Raw genomic sequence first — 17,189 nt, 5'->3', positions numbered from 1 at the left:
CACCTAGCCCACAGACACGTGGGATCTCTGTGGTCTCATCTTGTTTCCGCATCAAAATCTCACCATATATATATATTTTGGTACTGGTGATTGAACCCATGGGTGCTTAACTACTGAGCCATGTCCCCAGCCCTTTTTTTAGTATTTTATTTAGAGACAGGGTCTTGCTGAGTTGCTTAGGGCCTTGCTAAGTTGCTGAGACTGGCTTTGAACTGCCTCAGCCTCCCAAGCTGCTGGGATTACAGGCGGGTGTCACCGTGCCTGGCTCACCTCACATTCTGTATATCCTAGAATGAATTCATCTGAGGGTCTAGATCTGCAAAACCTCAAAGGGACATCCCTCTCCAGGACATGTGCGATTGTAAAATTTAAAGCCAAAGGATTGCTGCTTCTAATGGGTCCTGATATATCAGACGGTAGGCAGAGGATTTGTCTGGGACAGGAAGTGGGACTAGGGTCCTTCCAGAGCCTGTGGATTACCCAACTCCCACCTTTTGATTCTAGTCTCTGAGGCCTTGGGCAGTACTAGTCTTGGAGACCTTGTGACTTTTCAACCATCAAAAACCTGGACAGTGACAGGGAATTCACTCATCGGCCACTGGGTCTAAGGACCCTCCTCCTGTGATGAGTGTCCTTCAGGGGTGAAGGCCACACTTTCCAGATAAGCCTCTCACACCTTCATTTGGACCAGTTGAACTTAAATTTCCTTGCGGGTTGGCTACAGACTGTGGAGGGGAGAGTGAGGAGCAGAGAGCGGGGCTGGCTGGGGAGCTGCAGCCATCAAGCAGGCATTATTGGGCAGAATGTCCTCAGGGGTGCACAGCTGCCAGCCTGTCTTGCCCGCAGTCTCAGCACCTGGGAATCCATGTGCTTCTAGATCGTGGTTACCACTTTCAGGCTTTTAGGGGAAGAAGACTCATCAAAGCACCACAGACCCAAGCAGCGCCACGAGAACTAGTGGCCTCTGTAGCTCAGTGAGGAAATGCTCATTCCCAGGTCTGCCTCCCAGGTCAGGCCTAGGCTCCTCAGACGTACTGAGCCCGTTTCTGAACTTGCATGGCACATTCTAGCCACGGGGAAGGGCCAGGTGAGCCCCATACGTTTATGAACAGTTTTGTTGAGAGCAAGGGCAGAGGATGATCTGGAAGAAGCACTAGATATACCAGTCGGAGCCACCATCCCTTCTTCTCCACCTCATTTTGGGGACTGGCAGTGAGATTTGCCCCGTGTATCGGGGCTGTCCAAGTATGTTGCTGTGGACACCACTCCTGAGAGGTGCTCTGAAAAAAGGGGTGTGTGGTAAAACAAGTCTGGGATATGCTGTGTCCGGTTCCCAGTCCTGTGTTGTGTGTGTGTGTGTGTGTGTGTGTGTGTGTGTGTGTACTGTACACAGTGGTATTAAAAGAAATACTGGTGGGAAGAAACCTGCTTATCTCTGCTTAACCCAGGCGTTCCTTCATTTATTTCGTTGCGACCTCCCATAGCACTCATATTTCATAGCCTACACGGCAGGAATGGTGCCCTAAATGTGCTCATTCTGTTATCATTCACCGGGGACTTGCAGGCATGTTAGCGGTTCCCTTCTGGACCCACCTCCTACTACGCTGTTTCCAGGACTGGGCAGAGGTTCCTCAGTTGTGATTTCTGCCATGTTCTCATCTTCATTTTGCCAGATAAGTCTGAGGATTCTGGGTCTTTCCACCAGGTCCCAGAGAGCCTAGCCTGTTCAGGGGTCTTGTGAGATGCCAGGCTCTGCCGTGGTCCCTTGACACTCTACGTTTGAGAGCCGACCATGATGGGGAGGAGCCCCATCATGGTCTTGGACTCTGGTGGCCTTGACAGTGTGTGTGTGGGGTCTTGTCCTAGGAGGGCCACACATGCAAGCTGGGTGTGTGCCTGCTGCATGCTTAGCTCTCAGGGCTGGTCTTGGTGTCCAGAGTGCTGCACGGAGGAGGAGTGCCCAGGGTGCTGAGGGACTTCACACCATGAGGCTTCCTTCCGACTGGAAGGGCTGAAGCAAGCACAGTGGGTCCAGTTTTCAGATCTGGTGGCTGGACCACAGGGAAGCGGAGGTGCGCAGAGCTGTCCCTGGGGTCGAGGTTCAGCGAGTGCTGAAGCTGTGTGGGAAGGAAGGACAGTCAGCTGCTGGAGAGTGCCTGTGACTCAGGGATGCATAGTGACAGGGGGAGGGCACGGCACTGCCAAATGGGAAGGAAAAGGACTTGAGGTTCCAATGCAGCCAGACACCTCTCCCTGCAGCCTCCTGTGCTAGCACCAGGTCCAGAGCAACTGGTTTGGCCACTGGCATCTAGGTACACACTTGGCCTCTGCCTGCAGAGTGCCTGGTGTCCAACCCTCCCCCAGAGATGTCCTGAGTGATCATGTAACATTGTCATTGACACAAATATCACAGAAGGGATGAGGTGGGAGGCTCTTGGGGACATATTCATGGTTTGCCCTTTTGTACTAGAAGGGGGTGATCTAGGCCCTGTGTACATCCTACAAGCCAGCCTGGGTCTGCAGAGAGACAGGAGAATGGGGTCTGCCCTTCTCTCCCTTGGCCAGATCTGCTTCTCTTCTCTTCTGCCTGGATTCTGGAATTTTCCAGAGCACAGGTTGCTCTACAAGACCAGTGACCCTGGCTTATGTGAGTTTGTCATAATAATCGTTGCAGAATGAAATCCCAACATGCAGAATGACTGGGCTCTGGGAGCCAGCGAGTCCCTCTTTCTCTCTTTCCTAACAGTCACTTCACCTCCCCTGAGCTTGCAGCAGAATCTTCCTGCAGCAGTCAGGATGCCAGACTTGAGTCGTAGTCCTGTTTTTCAAACAGGCAGAGAGAGCCCCTCACCTGTCTTCAGAAAAATATAACAGGAAAAAAAAAAAAAAAACACCCGCATTTATTTACTTGATTTGAACATTGATTCCTAGAGAGCTGGACTTTGCCATCTTCAGTTCAGACGCATGCCACATCTTTCTGTTCCCTGTAGACGTCAAAGTTGAGGAGGAAGTAATAGGGGGTGGGGTGGGGTGGATATGAAGCCATCTTCTCCTGGTCCCATGAAGTATTTTTCTGAGTTTGGTATTAAAGTAGAAGGGGGCTCATATGAGGAGAATGGTTTCTTTTCCAGGGGACTTTTCTTTCTCTTGGTCAAGCAGAGGTTGTAGAGAAAGCTCCAGATGTAATGACCACAGGGCAATGGTCACAACTGGGTGTCTGCTGAAGCAAGATTACATAATCCCGGGGCTTGTTACAGCATTAACCATGCTTCTCCTCTTCCCTGACCACTGCCACCCAGGTTGGTTCCTGGCTTTGTCTTGGAATGCACTCAGTGGCTGGGTATCTGCCCTGTGCCTGACTCTATTATTCCTGGCTACTTTCTTCCCTTGGTGAAGATGCTTTGTGTTCTAGACCAGTGCCAATGACCAGGTTTCACATGCTGAGGACCACGCACTGTCCTGCTTGCTAACGCGAATCATGCAAACTGTGAGGGCCCGTGGGGGTTGGTAAAGCTTGTTTGTTTCTGTGCACGGTCATCTTGGAGGGGGTGTCCCCTCTCCCAGGTGAATTTGTTCCTTAACACCTCCTTCCCCACGCCGTTTGAGTACATGATCCTGGCCACCATCATCGCCAACTGCATCGTCCTGGCCCTGGAGCAGCATCTTCCAGAGGATGACAAGACGCCCATGTCCCGAAGACTGGTATGTGCTCCTCTGTCTTTCTAGCCTTTTCTCTCCCTCCCTTCCTCTTCCTTGGCTCCCTTTCCTTGTTTCCATTGCCCTCCCTGCTCCCCCCACCCCCCTGACAGTTCTGTGAGGATTTTGTTCTTTGCCAAGGGACAAGTTAGCAACAAACCCCACTGGGACTTACAGGGAAGAGAGGGCACTGCAGACGGGTGTGTGTATACCGCCTGGCAGCCAGGCGAGAAAAAAGGGCAGGTGCGAGGGCCACGTGCTTCCTTCCTCTTTCCTAAGGGACTTTTGAAGTGAGAGGAGAAGGGGAGGGAAGGGGAGAGGAAAAGCAAGCTCAAGGTGCGTGTGTTGGTGGTTATGAGCTTGCTAAGTGCCAAAGTCCACATTCTCCCTTAAGAACGGATTTACTTTCCTAACGTATTGCCCCTCAAGAGAGCAGACAGACTACTTCAGATCCACATGTGTGGGTGAGTGGCTGCGGCCTGACTGTGTGGGCACGAGAGCCCTGAAGTTCTCAGCTGGTATGCAGACCAGTGGTGGAGAAGCCAGCTCATGCAGTGCAAAGCCAGGGCTGTCGTCAGGGACCTCCAGGGGCAGAAGTCTAGTCCCTGGGTGTGGCCCCGTACCCGTCCATTTGTCCATCAGGCCCCTTACTCTGTGTACTCCAGGAGGCACAGAACATCCGCAGTCCTAGTCTCTTTGTGTTCTTCAGCACCTCACTCTCTCTCTCTGCCTGGGGCTGGCCCAGCACAGCCGGGTGGGAGGTGCCCTGGGTGAGCCTTTGTGGGTATCTGATAAAGTTCTGTCCTCGCTTACTAATACCTTTGCTCCTCGTCCCCACAGGAGAAGACAGAACCATATTTCATTGGGATCTTCTGCTTTGAAGCTGGGATCAAAATTGTGGCCCTGGGGTTCATCTTCCACAAGGGCTCGTACCTCCGCAATGGCTGGAATGTCATGGACTTCATCGTGGTCCTCAGTGGGTGAGTCCTCCCCCTCACTCTACTTCTCTGTGAGCGTGGGGAGCCTGTGGTATCATGAAATGGCTGGTGCAGGGAGTCCAGGGATGGCAAGAGAGCAGACTGTGGAGCTGGGGAGAAGAAAAAGTTGAAGGTTAAGATTCCCCGTGGGGCTGGTTGTTAGATGGCCAGCCTTGTGTGGGGTAGGGGCAATATCTGTGGCACTGTGGAAATGCCTGTGGCATGAGGCAGACACCATGGCACTCCCAGGCAGCCCTGGGTTCCCATTCTTGCTTGGCTGGCTGACTGAGGAGGGTGCCTTTCACCAGAGCACACAGCTTGCCCTGGCCTGAGAGGCAACCCCCAGGACGAGGCCAAAGATACAAGCAAGTGCATCTTCTCTGGGGCTTGGGGAAGACCCCAACCATATATTCTGAACTGATAATGAAGACTCAAGTACTGACAATGGAACTTTTTAATGATTCGCAGATTCATCAGTAGAGTAAAATTGAAATACATTAAAATGTCTGACAAGTCATTCCTTGGAAATTAATATAGTAATGAAATATTGGGACTAACCCAGTGTCACAGAGCATATGTGATGGTAGTAGGCTCAGTTAAGTAGTTGATAAATCTCTCTTAGGATATGAATTGACTGTGGGCTGACATTGAGACGTTGGGCTGACCCAGGGCCATTGGCAGCAGATGCAGTGGACCTTGGCAGTGGTGGTGCTGGGCAGGCTGCATGGGGCTTCTATGGCTGTGGGGCTTTGTGTCAGGTGGCTCTTGGGCCCATGGGAGAGGAGCAGTCCCATGTAGGTGTGGCAGCAAGGGGTGTGGCATGGAAACGCCCCTATCCAGCTGCCTAACAGACAGCAATACAACCTGGAGAGGCAAAGAAGAGAGGGCACAGAAAGCTGAGTGGGAGGAACTATGGAGCCACCACTATGACTGACCAAAAGGAGAGGGGAGAAAAGAGGAACTTTCCTCGGGGAATAGTCAGGGTAGAGGGAGGTAGAATCTGGGAAGAGGAAAGGCTTGGGAACCACTGCATCTGTTCATTGTCTTGTGGATGAGAAACAAGACTGATATTTTTAACCTTTAGACCAGTTGTGATTAAGTGAAAGTGAAATAGTTGAAGATACAATGGATCAAAATATAGCTTATGAGAGGCCAGCTTTGATGAAGGGAATGGATGAAGAGTGGTGACATTCCTGTTTAAAATTATCCATTGCTGCACCAAAGGATCTTATAGAGGTTATTTTTCTAAAAAAGAAAAAAGAAAGCCACATTTTATATGCTTTAGTAAATGAAGATACATTTTATGCACAGTGTTGCAGAAGTACACTGTCATAGAAAACGCAGCGCACCTGGACAGTGTCTTACACATCTCTGCAATAAATAACATATAAGCAAGGGCTACCTGAGAATCTGAGCCATTTAAAAATGTTATGATTCTGTCTGGGAGAAAAGCGCTCTGGTGTATGTGTGTATGTGAAGACGGCTTGTGCTGGGTTCTATGTGTGTCAGAGATCATTTGAAATTTCTTGTCCAGTCGATTTATTTTTATTCTAAACCATTGTGTGACCATTAAAGACAATACAGAAAAATCAAAACAAGGATTAAGAAAAAGTCCTAATTGTTTTGGGGTGTTTGCTTTCTTTTTGATGCTTATGATTTTGCTGCCTTTCTCAATTTGAGTACAAGCATCTTGCATCTTCTTCCATACTTTGGTAAAAATCTGTAATGACTGATAAGCAGTTCGTTAAATAGACATACACAGCTTCTTGTTTTTGTGATTATTTGACACTTAGATTGCCTTCTGTTTTTTTGCTGTGATAAATAATGATTAAAGATGCTCTAACATATGTCTTTTGTATGTCACATTTTACCAGACGTTTTGACAGGGTAAAGTGCACTCAGTTTCTGTGTCTGTGGATTCTAAGTAGTGGCTTCAAGCAAGCACGGACAGAAAATATTAGGAAAAAAAACTTGAATCTGAGCTGAACATGCATAGACTTTTTTTCTTGTCATTATTCTCTAAGCAGCACATTATAGCAACTCGTTACATAGCATTTAATGGTCTCAGGGATTATAAGTAATTTAAAGATGATTTAAAGTGTGCGGGAAGGAGGGTGTGCATAAGTTATGTGTAAATATTATGCTGTTTTATATAAGGTCTGTGAGTGTGTGCAGGTTTTGGTCCCCAAGAGGTCCTGAAACCATCTGCTAGAGATGCCACAGGTCAACTGTACTTCACAGGGGGACCTGGCTGTTCTGGTGTGGGGTCTGGGAAAGGTGATGGGTGAAGGGAGGTGAGGAACCAGGCCATTTGACTGGACAAGAGAAGACCAAAGGGGACTGTTGTCAGGGTTGTCACGCGGTTGAAGGAGTGGATTCATGGGCACCGCAGGGCTCTTTTGTGGAGAAGGTCCTGGTTCCTTGCCTGTGTATTTAGGTGGTGCAGGTCAGCTGTCCCCTCTGGCTCTCTGCCCAGCCTTCTCATCTCCCTCTCCTGGTGGCTCTTCAGACTCCGCTGGCTGTGTGGTGGCTTTGCTGGCCCCTCCTTTCCACCTGAACCAACAGGCTTTGTTCCTGGCCCCCTCCAGACCTACTGTTTAGCCTTCTTCCCATCATCTACGGGTCTCTTCCCCCTTAATTCATTCACATGTGAAGGGACTCTGGGCAAAGGGGTGGCACTCTCGCATCCCTGCTGAGGGCCTCAGGCTCTAACCCTCTGGAGTGGATGACCATGTTTAGTCCTACGTTCACACAGGGTGTCCATCTACCATGCTGCATCGCCTCTAGGATGCACACCATCTCTGAAGCCAGCCTGTGTCTTGCAGTGGTGGCATGGTGGAGTTTAATTGGTGACACGTTTCTTCCTTTCTTTCTTAGTGGTATGGGGCAAACCCTATCACAGGGGGGTCTTCCTTTTAATGAAACATGTCGTATTGCCAATCTGGAGAGGCAGGCAGAGCAGACTTCAGGAGTGAGCCATCTTGTGTTCCCAGAAGTTAAGCCATTTGCCCCAGATCACCAGCTTCTTGGTGGCAGAGCCAGGGGTTTGAATCATGCCCTTTGATCCAGGGCTGGTGGTTTTTACCCTTGCCCCAGGCAGCCCCCTCTCCAATACCCTTTTGCCTTCCTGACACCTGCACCTGCAGTAGTCCCAGCTGACAGCTCTCACTTCCCACCTCATCTCCAGGTGTCACCTCACATTTGACTCCGTGCACTCTTGAGTGACAGATGCTGCAGCGTGACACCATGCCTCAGAGCTGAGGCTGCACAACATCTCAGCTCTCAGTGTTGATAGAGGGTGGGGGAGGGAGGTGGGGGAGGGAGGCGGTGCTGCAGTGTCAGGCAGCTGGCTCGGCAAACGACCTCTCATCCGGGACTTGGCTAGGGGGCCACTACCTTCTGACTGCCATCTTGACCATCTAACCTTTATTATTCTTAGGGCCTACATGCTGAGGGTGTTCATGGTTCAGAAAGAACATTTACGTTTATTACTTCATCTAATCTTCATAATCTCATAAAAAGGATATGTGAGTGTGTGCAGGTTTTGGTCCCCAAGAGGTCCTGAAACCACCTGCTGTGACACAGGTGCAACTATTTTCTGGTGCTATGGCAGAATACCTGAACTGGGAAATTTATAAAGAACAGAGGTTTCTTATAATTCTAGAGGCTGTGAAGTCCAAGAAATTGGCACTGGCATCTGGTGAGGGCCTTCTTGCTGTGTCATAATATGGCGGAGGGCATCACATAACAGGATGCTCACACAAGAAAGAGAACAAAATCAGCTGGTCTCATCCATTCATCAGGAGCCTGCTCCTGCCATAACTATCCCACTATGGCAATAATGGCCATATTTATTATGGTGGTGCCTTCATGACTCAGTCGCCTCTTTGAAGTCCCACCTCTTGATACTGTTACAATTAAATTAATGTTGGAAGGGGCATTTAAACCACAAAAAGGGTCTTTTTAAGCTTTTTACAGATGAGGAAACTGAGGTTCAGGGAGGGCATGTGACTTGCTAGTAGGCACTAGATTCAGGACTTGAGCCACATCTCCTGGATCCAAGTTATTCATTTCCACACCATCCAGCACCTCAAAACCCCAGGGCACTTTGATTTCACATTCCTTTGGTCCCCTTGAAGCCATGTGTGTTGGGGGATAGCTAGGGGCCAGTGTTCCCAGACCTCAGCTGGGCTACATGCATGGTTTGAAGAGGACAAGAGCCCACATGTGCCTCTTACAACTTCTCTCTGTGCCACAGAAGGATCTTACTTAGCTCTTGGTTTAATGTCAGTGGATACATAAAATATAGATCAGAAGGTCTGGCTGATTTTGTCACTAATTGGCTTGTTTATTCACTCATTCATTTGCCCAATCATTTATTCAGCCAAACGATGATTGTTGAATGTGGGGGGAAAAACTAGGACTGAGTATCACCAAAGTTAATGTGCTTTCATTTCTGCTGAAAGAGATGGAGTTTATTACTTCGTAATTTAACATTTAACAAACTTTGGTCTTACAGAACTTGGACATCTCTTTGCATTGGTAACAACTCGGGAGATGGGAGATGCTATTTAAACACTTGTCAGGCCATCTAGACTTCAAGTCACCATTATATATTGTCTTAATGAGAAGTCATAGAACCAGAAGTGGATGGATAATGATGGGAAATATAAAACTTAAGGACACTCCTAGTCCGTGGGCAAGAACAGGCCTGTGTCTCAGGACCCCTGTTCATCTCTGTGTGCCCAGTGTCTGGCCTACAGCTGGTATTCAATAAATGCTAACTAGATTGAACACTTGCTCTTCCCCAGTTTCTCCTGTCATCTGTAAGATACAGAGGAGAGTGCTGAGAGCTGCCCTTTGGTCTTACTGGGTTCCACGTCCGCAGCTCCACTTGCCCAGCCCGCTCACATTCTGATCTCTTAGGGAAATGGAAGCTGGGATTCACTCCTTAGGCCAGTTAAGAGGTGTTGGGCTTTCAGTCCTCTGAGGCCTGCTTACTGTGTTCTCAGTCTTACCACATGTCGTTTGCTTCCTGGGTGAGGGGGTGGGGTCAAGATTGAATTGTGAAGATCCAACCTTTCAGAGGTGGCTGTGGGAAGGGGAGGGGCAAATGGAGGAGAAAACTACAGTTAGTGGCAATCACTTGGCATTTGTCATATAATAAAAATTCCATGTATTGAACTGTGTGCCAAAGACTGCATTTTATAAATATTCTTTCTAATCCTAAAATGAGGTTCCATAAGGTAAAAAATTGTTAGGTTCATGTATTATCCAGGCCCATTTTAGGGATGAGTAAGCTAAGGCACAATTTAAGTGGCTTGCTCATATCTAAATGGTTGATATAATAGTCTCCCTTTATTCACAGTTTTGCTTTTTAGTTTCAATTACCTGTGGGCAACTGTGGTCTGAAAACATTACATACAAAATTCTAGAAACAAACAATACTTAAGTTTTAAAATGCCATTTTGAGTGGCACTATAAGATCTTGTTCCATTTTGTTTCATCCTGCCTGGGGCATTAATCATTCCTTTTTCCAGAGTATCCATGCTATATATACTACCTGCCAGGAAGATACTTAGTAGTTGCTCTGTTAACAGATCCACTTTCATGGTGGGAATTGTAGTGCTTGTGGTCAGTTTACCCTTATTTTATTTAACAATGATCCCAAGTTGCAAGAGTAGTGATGCTGGCAGTTTTAGTACAGTGTGTTTTATTAATTGTTCTATTTAATTATTTTGTTATTATTGTTAATCTTTGACTATGTCTAACTTATAAATTAAAGTTTATTACAGGTATTTGTATGTAGAAAAATCCGATATATGTAGAGTTCAGTACTATCTGGAGTTTTAGGCATCCCCTGGGAATATTGGAATGGGTCCCCTGCAGATAAAGGGGATCAGTTGTATATGATAAAGCCAGAATTTGAACCCAGACCTGTACCTTCAGTGATGGGCAACCTCCCTGAGCCACACTGCCCCCTGAGCTCTGAGATGGCACCAGCTGTCGCTGTGGTGCTGGAGAAATGTAGCCTTCTTATTTCCCTTGTGTGTCTTCAGCTGTATATACTACCTGCCAGTAAGACACTCAGTAGTTGCTCTGTTATCAGATCCACCTTGGTGCAAAGGTAAAAGGAGTGCTGGCCTTTGCATCTAGGGAATCTTTATTTCCCATTGTATGTCAAAGTACTGGTGACATTACAGAGCTACTCTTGAATTCAGAGTTACTCTTAGGTGGTGATACAGTCTACTTTCCCATCAAAAACAAGCAGATGAGCTCAGAGCACGCTCTGCCTCAGTTTTGCCAGCTTTGCAGGCAGAGATGAGCTCTTTTGGTTACTCTTCAACTGTGGGGGATACAATGCAAACCCTGGGAAGTGGGCAGGCGTGTCTGCCCACCGTCAAGGTCATCACCCCAGGCCTACGCAGTCCCTTGGGAGACATTGTTGAGTACCTACAATGTGCCAGGCACACTGCTAGGTGTGGGCGGGTAAGTGTAAGCGTCCCCCCACCAGGGACAGTTGGGCCACATATCATAAACACCAAGAAGAAGGGCGTCTGACCTTGCTCTGGGGTGCTGGGGAGAGCTTCTTGAAGGAAGTAACATTTAAATGGAATGTGACTCATTCCACGTGGGACTTAGCTGGACAAGGAAGGAGAAGGGTTTTGCTTGGAGAAAGAATGCTGCGTACAAAAGCTTGGAGGTAGGGAGGTATGGAGGGACACAGACAGACAACAGGACGACTCCGGGAACTTTGGGCATGGAATAGTGAGAGACGCTGCAGGAGAGGGCAGGGTGTAGCCAGGTTAGGCCCTGCATGGGAGGGAGGGAGTGTTTATCAGAACCAGAGGTAGCAGGGAAACCCTGAAAGCTTTGCACAGTGGGTGGATTCGAGTTCTGGTTCTGGATGCTGCATGTCTTTTTTCTTTTCTTTTCTTTTTTACCCTGGAATCACTTGAGGAAAGGCATGGAAAAGAGAAGGAAGCCATCTCTCCATTTTTTGCTGTGGTTTGAAAGAAGTGCAAAAGCAAGTACACACACACACACACACACATACACACACACACACACACACACACACACACACACATACACACACACACACACACACACACACACACGAAACAGGGGAGAAGGGAAAGAGGAGCCAAGGCAGTGCTGCAGAAGGGCTGGGAGCTGCCATCCTGCATCCCCAGCTTCTCGCCAGTGGCATATGCAGAGTGGTTTAGCCCGAAGCCTGTTAGTAGGAGGACAATATCTGGAGCTAAATATATATCGATAGGTATTTTTAGCGAGTTTTCTGTAAGAAGGCTGCCCTAACATATGAGTTTCCCTAGCAGCTAAAGATCTAGGAAAGCACAGTTTTCCTCCGGGAGCATTGTCTCTCTAGTGCTGAGAATGTGGGGGAGGTGTTGGGAACGCAGTCCCAGGGGCCCCCAGCCCAATTTACCTCCCTGTGGTGACAGTGCACGAGCTCTGGGGGTTTATATGTCTTCTCCATCCGGGGAGCCTGGCAGGAGTCTACAGGCCAACCATTTGCTTGCCCTTTCTGCTCTAGGTGGGTAGAGTGGGGAGGAGGGGAGCCAGGGCAGAGTAGTTGGGGGTATCCAGGGGGGGCTTGTCGTTTTGGAAATGGGAAACTGAGGCCGAGTGAGGAGACAGGAGGGACTTGGAGGCCAGGCAGAAGACAACTGGGAACGAGCCTTGAAGCTGAGGGAGAGTTCTGGGAGTCCTTGGGCTTTGCTGCTCAGATTTTTCTCCCAGCAGGGTTGGTGGCTGCTCCTCTGAGGGACCTCCACCTCCTCCCTGGCTTCTTGTTCATTTCTGACTCCAGGCGGTTGGGGGCCAGGAGTGCAGTTTGCTGCTGTGGCATGGCCTTTTGTCAGAACAGTGTTGCTGTTCCAGCATGTTTCCCTCCAGAGATGTAAAGGCGGAAAAGATGAGGTCAGGATGCAGGGTTTTGTTTTCTTTTATCCTTTAGTCTTAGGATGTATAAGTTCAATTTGGGGGATGAGGTAGGCAAGAGGCAAAATGTGAATCTTTTAAAGTTGTCTTTCCTGAGCTCTGTGCTGAAGACAGACCCAGTGTCTCTAAAGGTGAGTGCCAGTTAGTAGCTGACTGGGTGTTTTGGGATGTCTCCTTGGGTAGTGCACAGTTTTTTGCTTTTTTTTTTTTTTTTTTTCCCATATATGAACTTTGTCTTTTTTCTATAGTGAGATATTAGGGGTCACCTGACTGGGTAGTTATTGAGCGCCTACTATGTTCTAAGTGCAAGACACAGGTGTTGGATGGTTTCTCATCCTGAAAGGCTTCTTGTCATCCTTGTTGGTAGCAGCTCAATTTGGAGACAATAGAGTGGGACCTGAATTGGCTTTGGTGTCAGCAAGGAAGGGAGCTTCAAAATCCCCAGGTGGTTTAGTTTGGGACATTTTTTTCCCCTCATTTTTTCCATTCACTCAAGGTGACTTAAGGAGACAAATTAAAAGGTGGTTTCTGAATCAGACCACCCTCCTGGGCCTAGAGCTCCCATTTTGAGGTAGTGAAATGTACACGTTCTTATTCCTGCACACAGGTGTATATGGAGAGAGAGGAGGGAGGGTGAAAATTCTGAGGCATGTCTACAAAATAGACATGGGTGTAGCATCAATGCTCATGCTATCTATTTCCAAGATAGAATTGAGTATTCAAAAGAGTACTTTAAGTTTCCAATCTCTGGATGAAATGCATCTCCTGGTTTGGGTAGAGATGTGTGCACTTGTGTCTAGTTTGTAAATATGGTCCACAATCCAGGACAGATGATCTGTTGTGAACCGTGAAAACACAATGGCATTATTTAATGTGTCACTGAAGTCGAGAAATAGCAGGTATGTTGAGTGCAGAGTGGTTTTCAGAGGGAAGGGGTGAGGTGGGACAGGGCAGACGATGATGAGAAGACAGATAAGACAGGGTGTGCTTCCAAAAGAGAACAGGAAGACAGGTCAAGTCTGAGGTTATAAAGCTCAATCGTTGAAGTTTAGATTTGAGAGAACGATAAGTGTGCCCAATTTTCCCTCATTTTTTTTTTTTTTTTTTCTCAGAGAAGAGAAAACTGAGACCCAGTTGCTTCCAGGGTCTTAAGAGGTGGGATGGACAAGCTGTCTTAGAACCTGTTTCTGTAACTCCACACCCAGGACCTGGTGCGGTCATGGTGTATTCCCCTTGGTGAAGGGGGTCTGCTGCCTTTGGGTTATGATTCCAGCCATCAAGAGTGAGGTGTTAAGAAATGAGGTCCTTGATTATTTGGCTGGAACTTATATGTGCAACTTACGTGGAGACAGAGCTTAATCTGGTGAGCTGGCCCTCACGTGCCTGCCTTCCTTCTGTGCCCCAGGAGATGCTAAACCTGCTCTGCTTCAGTTTCCTTTATGCAGCTTCATTTGTGGAATGAAGGTAACACCTGCTTTAGCTGCCTCATGAAAAGCAAACGAATAGCGACAATGCTGATGGTGACAACTCCTGATTTACCCTGAGCTCACACATCTTATTTTAAATGCAGAGGGTTGTGTATGCAGTTGCTTACACAGCTACGCGTTGCTGAACGGTGGGGTAACTTCTGAGACACACGTTGTGAGGCAGTGTATCATTAGGCAGACATCGCAGATGGCTATGACCTCACCAGGCCATCTGATATCTGGGGGCCCATTGTTGATGGAACCCTCTTCATGCAGCACAGGACTGTATTATTTTAAATACAGAACATAAGGCAAGGCCGATATTACCTCCATTTTGCAGATAAGGAAAACAAAACTCAAAGGGGCGAAGTCGCTCAATCAAGGTCAAATAGCTACAAAGGGTGGGATTGGCCTTTTAATTCTATCACCAACAATTCTAAAGCCCGTGGCATATCTATTGTACAGCCAGACACCCCCCAAAACAGGAGACCCACATAATACCAAGTCAGTGAACAATAATCCTTTCCCCAGAACAGTGATATTGTGAAGATAAATGTTAAAATGTATATAAAGCACCTTGAGTGTGGTAAGAAAGGTGTAAAAATTGAAATATCCAAATTATACAATTCTGTGGACCTCACTTGGTATAGCCACTTATCTCTCTGAGACTTGCAACCACAGAGACAAATTCCACTGAAGCCTATTGCAGATTATAAAGCTATGGCTAATTAGAAATTTTCCATTTCTTGTTATTTTGTGTCAGGATCGAGATTTACTACAAGCCCATCAATAGGATATATCATTTTTCCTTTTAGGAGTGTATCTAATTTAATCAACTTGGATAAAGTCTGCAATGGTTATAAACAAGAAGAACAAAGACATCACACAGGAAACATGGGGTTGGAAAGGCTTCATTTTAAACTTTATTTTTTAAAAATAAGTTAGTTGTCAATGGATCCATTTTATTTATTTCTGTGCAGTGCCAAGAATTGAGCCCAGTGCCTCACACATGCTGGGCAAGTGCTGCACCCTGAGCCACTACTCCAGCCTCTCATTTTAAACTTCATTGGCAACACAGCATAATGTCTTCTAGAATCCCATCTTTAGGGCCTCCCTCTCTTTGTCTCACCTTCTGGCCCCCTAATGCCCTCCCCGCTTCTCACAAAAATGCTCACAGGTGAGAGGGGCTGCCCCTTCTCTCTCATGAGCAGGTGTCGCAGAGGAAGGCTGAGGACAAGACCCTCTTGCTTCTGCAGGGACGTCCAGTCTGTCCGAGAGACTGGCTCAGAGCGGGGCTGAGTTCCGAGTCCATCCATGCCTTTCATTTCCTTCCTCCTCGGCTGCCACTCTTCTGACAGGAGACTGGGTCTTGGTGACAGAATGGCAGAGCAAAGGGCTCCAGGCCGTGGCTTTTCTCCATGGCCTTTAACCCTGGGACAGTGACTGGGAGGCAGAGTGACAGGTGTGGCTGCTTCACATTTCAGGTTGCATCTGAAGTTCATGGATGATAATTCACGTCACCATGGGAAAGCCCACACATTTCGCCTCTGTCCCTTCCATCGTTGGGGTCCAGCCGGCCCTGGGGGCCATTCCTCAGCTCAGCACCAGTTGGCTGGCCATGGGGGAGCTGAACAGAACTGGGTCGGGGTATCCACTGAGTCTGAATCAAAACTCTGGGCAAAAGGGAAACAACCATAATAATGCACCTCTAGGACTGGATGCACTTAGGTCTAATCCTGCCTGATGCCCGGGCATGAAATTCTGAATTTGAGGTGAGGGAAGACGTGGGAGAAGTCAGAAGCTGGAAGGAAGAATAGAAGCAGCCAATATCATTGAGCGTACCCTGTGTTTAAAGGTTGTGATGATCGCTAGGGATACAGCAGAGGAGAGAGGGTTTCTGGGGTCCTAAAGTTTGCTGTCTAGTAGAAAAGACAATATAAAGGTGGACAGTTTAATGCTGTTTCAATTTGGATCCTAACATAATCTGAGAGGAGGAGGGTCAAGAACCTGGTAATACTTTGAGATCCACAACAGGTTGCATGTAGCTAGGGAAATGAAAGAAGAGGGGAGCGGCAGGATGAGGGGAGATTTCGGCAGAGGACAGGGCAGGTGTGTGTGCAGGGCTGGCGATGGGAGGGGCCATGGAAGTGTGGCCCGTGGTGACGGTAGCCTGGGGGAGGATGGAAAAAGAGGTGAGGACCACATCCTGAAAGGCCTCATTGGCATCTCTAGGGATTTTCAGTGGGCAGCCCTGGAATATTCCAAAGAGGACAGTGGACAGATTGGTAGGGGGGTGCACTGTTTTCTGGGAAGAGAGATCACCTTCCATGAATGACTCTAGGTCTGCTCAGGAATTAGGGATCTGGAATGAATGTCCTCAAAGAGTCCCTGTCTTCTCGTCTGCCTCCTCCTCCCAACATTGGTCCTCACCTATAATTTCATTTAACCTATTGGAGCTGCACCAAAACCCAGTCTGTAGACCTCATAATCTAGCTCATTATGTTCTAAAGATGTGTTAACCTGCTCAGAGTGGAGACATAGTCTCTGCCCTCTGAGATCACACTCTGAGCATCTCCTACCGATTCAAATAATGGATAAGAATTGATGAGTGTGTGGGCTTTTATTTTTGATGTTCAGCAGAGAAATTATTTAAAAAATGCTTTGCCAAGAACATTGCTATATGATTATTATGATTTTTATTTTCCAAATAGAACAATAGTCAAAAGATCAAGCCAACCCACATGCTTGTTTATGGGATGTTTTTCTTTTCCTTGCTCCTTAAGCCCATGACACACCATAATGCTGAATCTGGATCCTAATTGAACTCTAGTTAATCACCACCGAAATTATAATATTTTGTGACTTAGGGGCTCCTTCTTGTGAGGAGCTTAAAGAGATCTGCACTTAACTGTTCCTCATTCTCCATTTGGTAAAGGGAGATATAGCCTCCCAGGTCCCTAAGTATCATGTTATTCTAGAAACAGGTCATCCAGGTGTATCTTTCCTACCTGGACTGTGGTATCAGAGATGGGAGGCACTCTGTTCTCACCTCAATCTTTTCTGCAGACTCTGAAATTCCACATCC

The 17,189-nt window shown here is 47.6% G+C and overlaps 1 protein-coding gene across 3 annotated transcripts in view; it reads left to right on the top strand.

The window, feature by feature from the left end:
* Nucleotides 1-17,189, top strand: part of Cacna1e (calcium voltage-gated channel subunit alpha1 E) — a 294,495-nt gene that overhangs the window by 23,587 nt on the left and 253,719 nt on the right. For all 3 annotated transcript variants that reach the window (XM_076832427.2, XM_076832426.2, XM_076832425.2), the window contains exons 2-3: nucleotides 3,597-3,702; nucleotides 4,537-4,676. In XM_076832427.2, coding sequence (XP_076688542.1) covers nucleotides 3,597-3,702; nucleotides 4,537-4,676 — 246 coding nt within the window. The remainder of the gene's footprint in view (nucleotides 1-3,596; nucleotides 3,703-4,536; nucleotides 4,677-17,189) is intronic.

This window comes from Callospermophilus lateralis, chromosome 13 (genome assembly GCF_048772815.1).
Source record: "Callospermophilus lateralis isolate mCalLat2 chromosome 13, mCalLat2.hap1, whole genome shotgun sequence".
NCBI classification, from domain to species: Eukaryota; Metazoa; Chordata; class Mammalia; order Rodentia; family Sciuridae; genus Callospermophilus; species Callospermophilus lateralis.
This window is presented reverse-complemented; position numbering and strand designations above follow the sequence as displayed.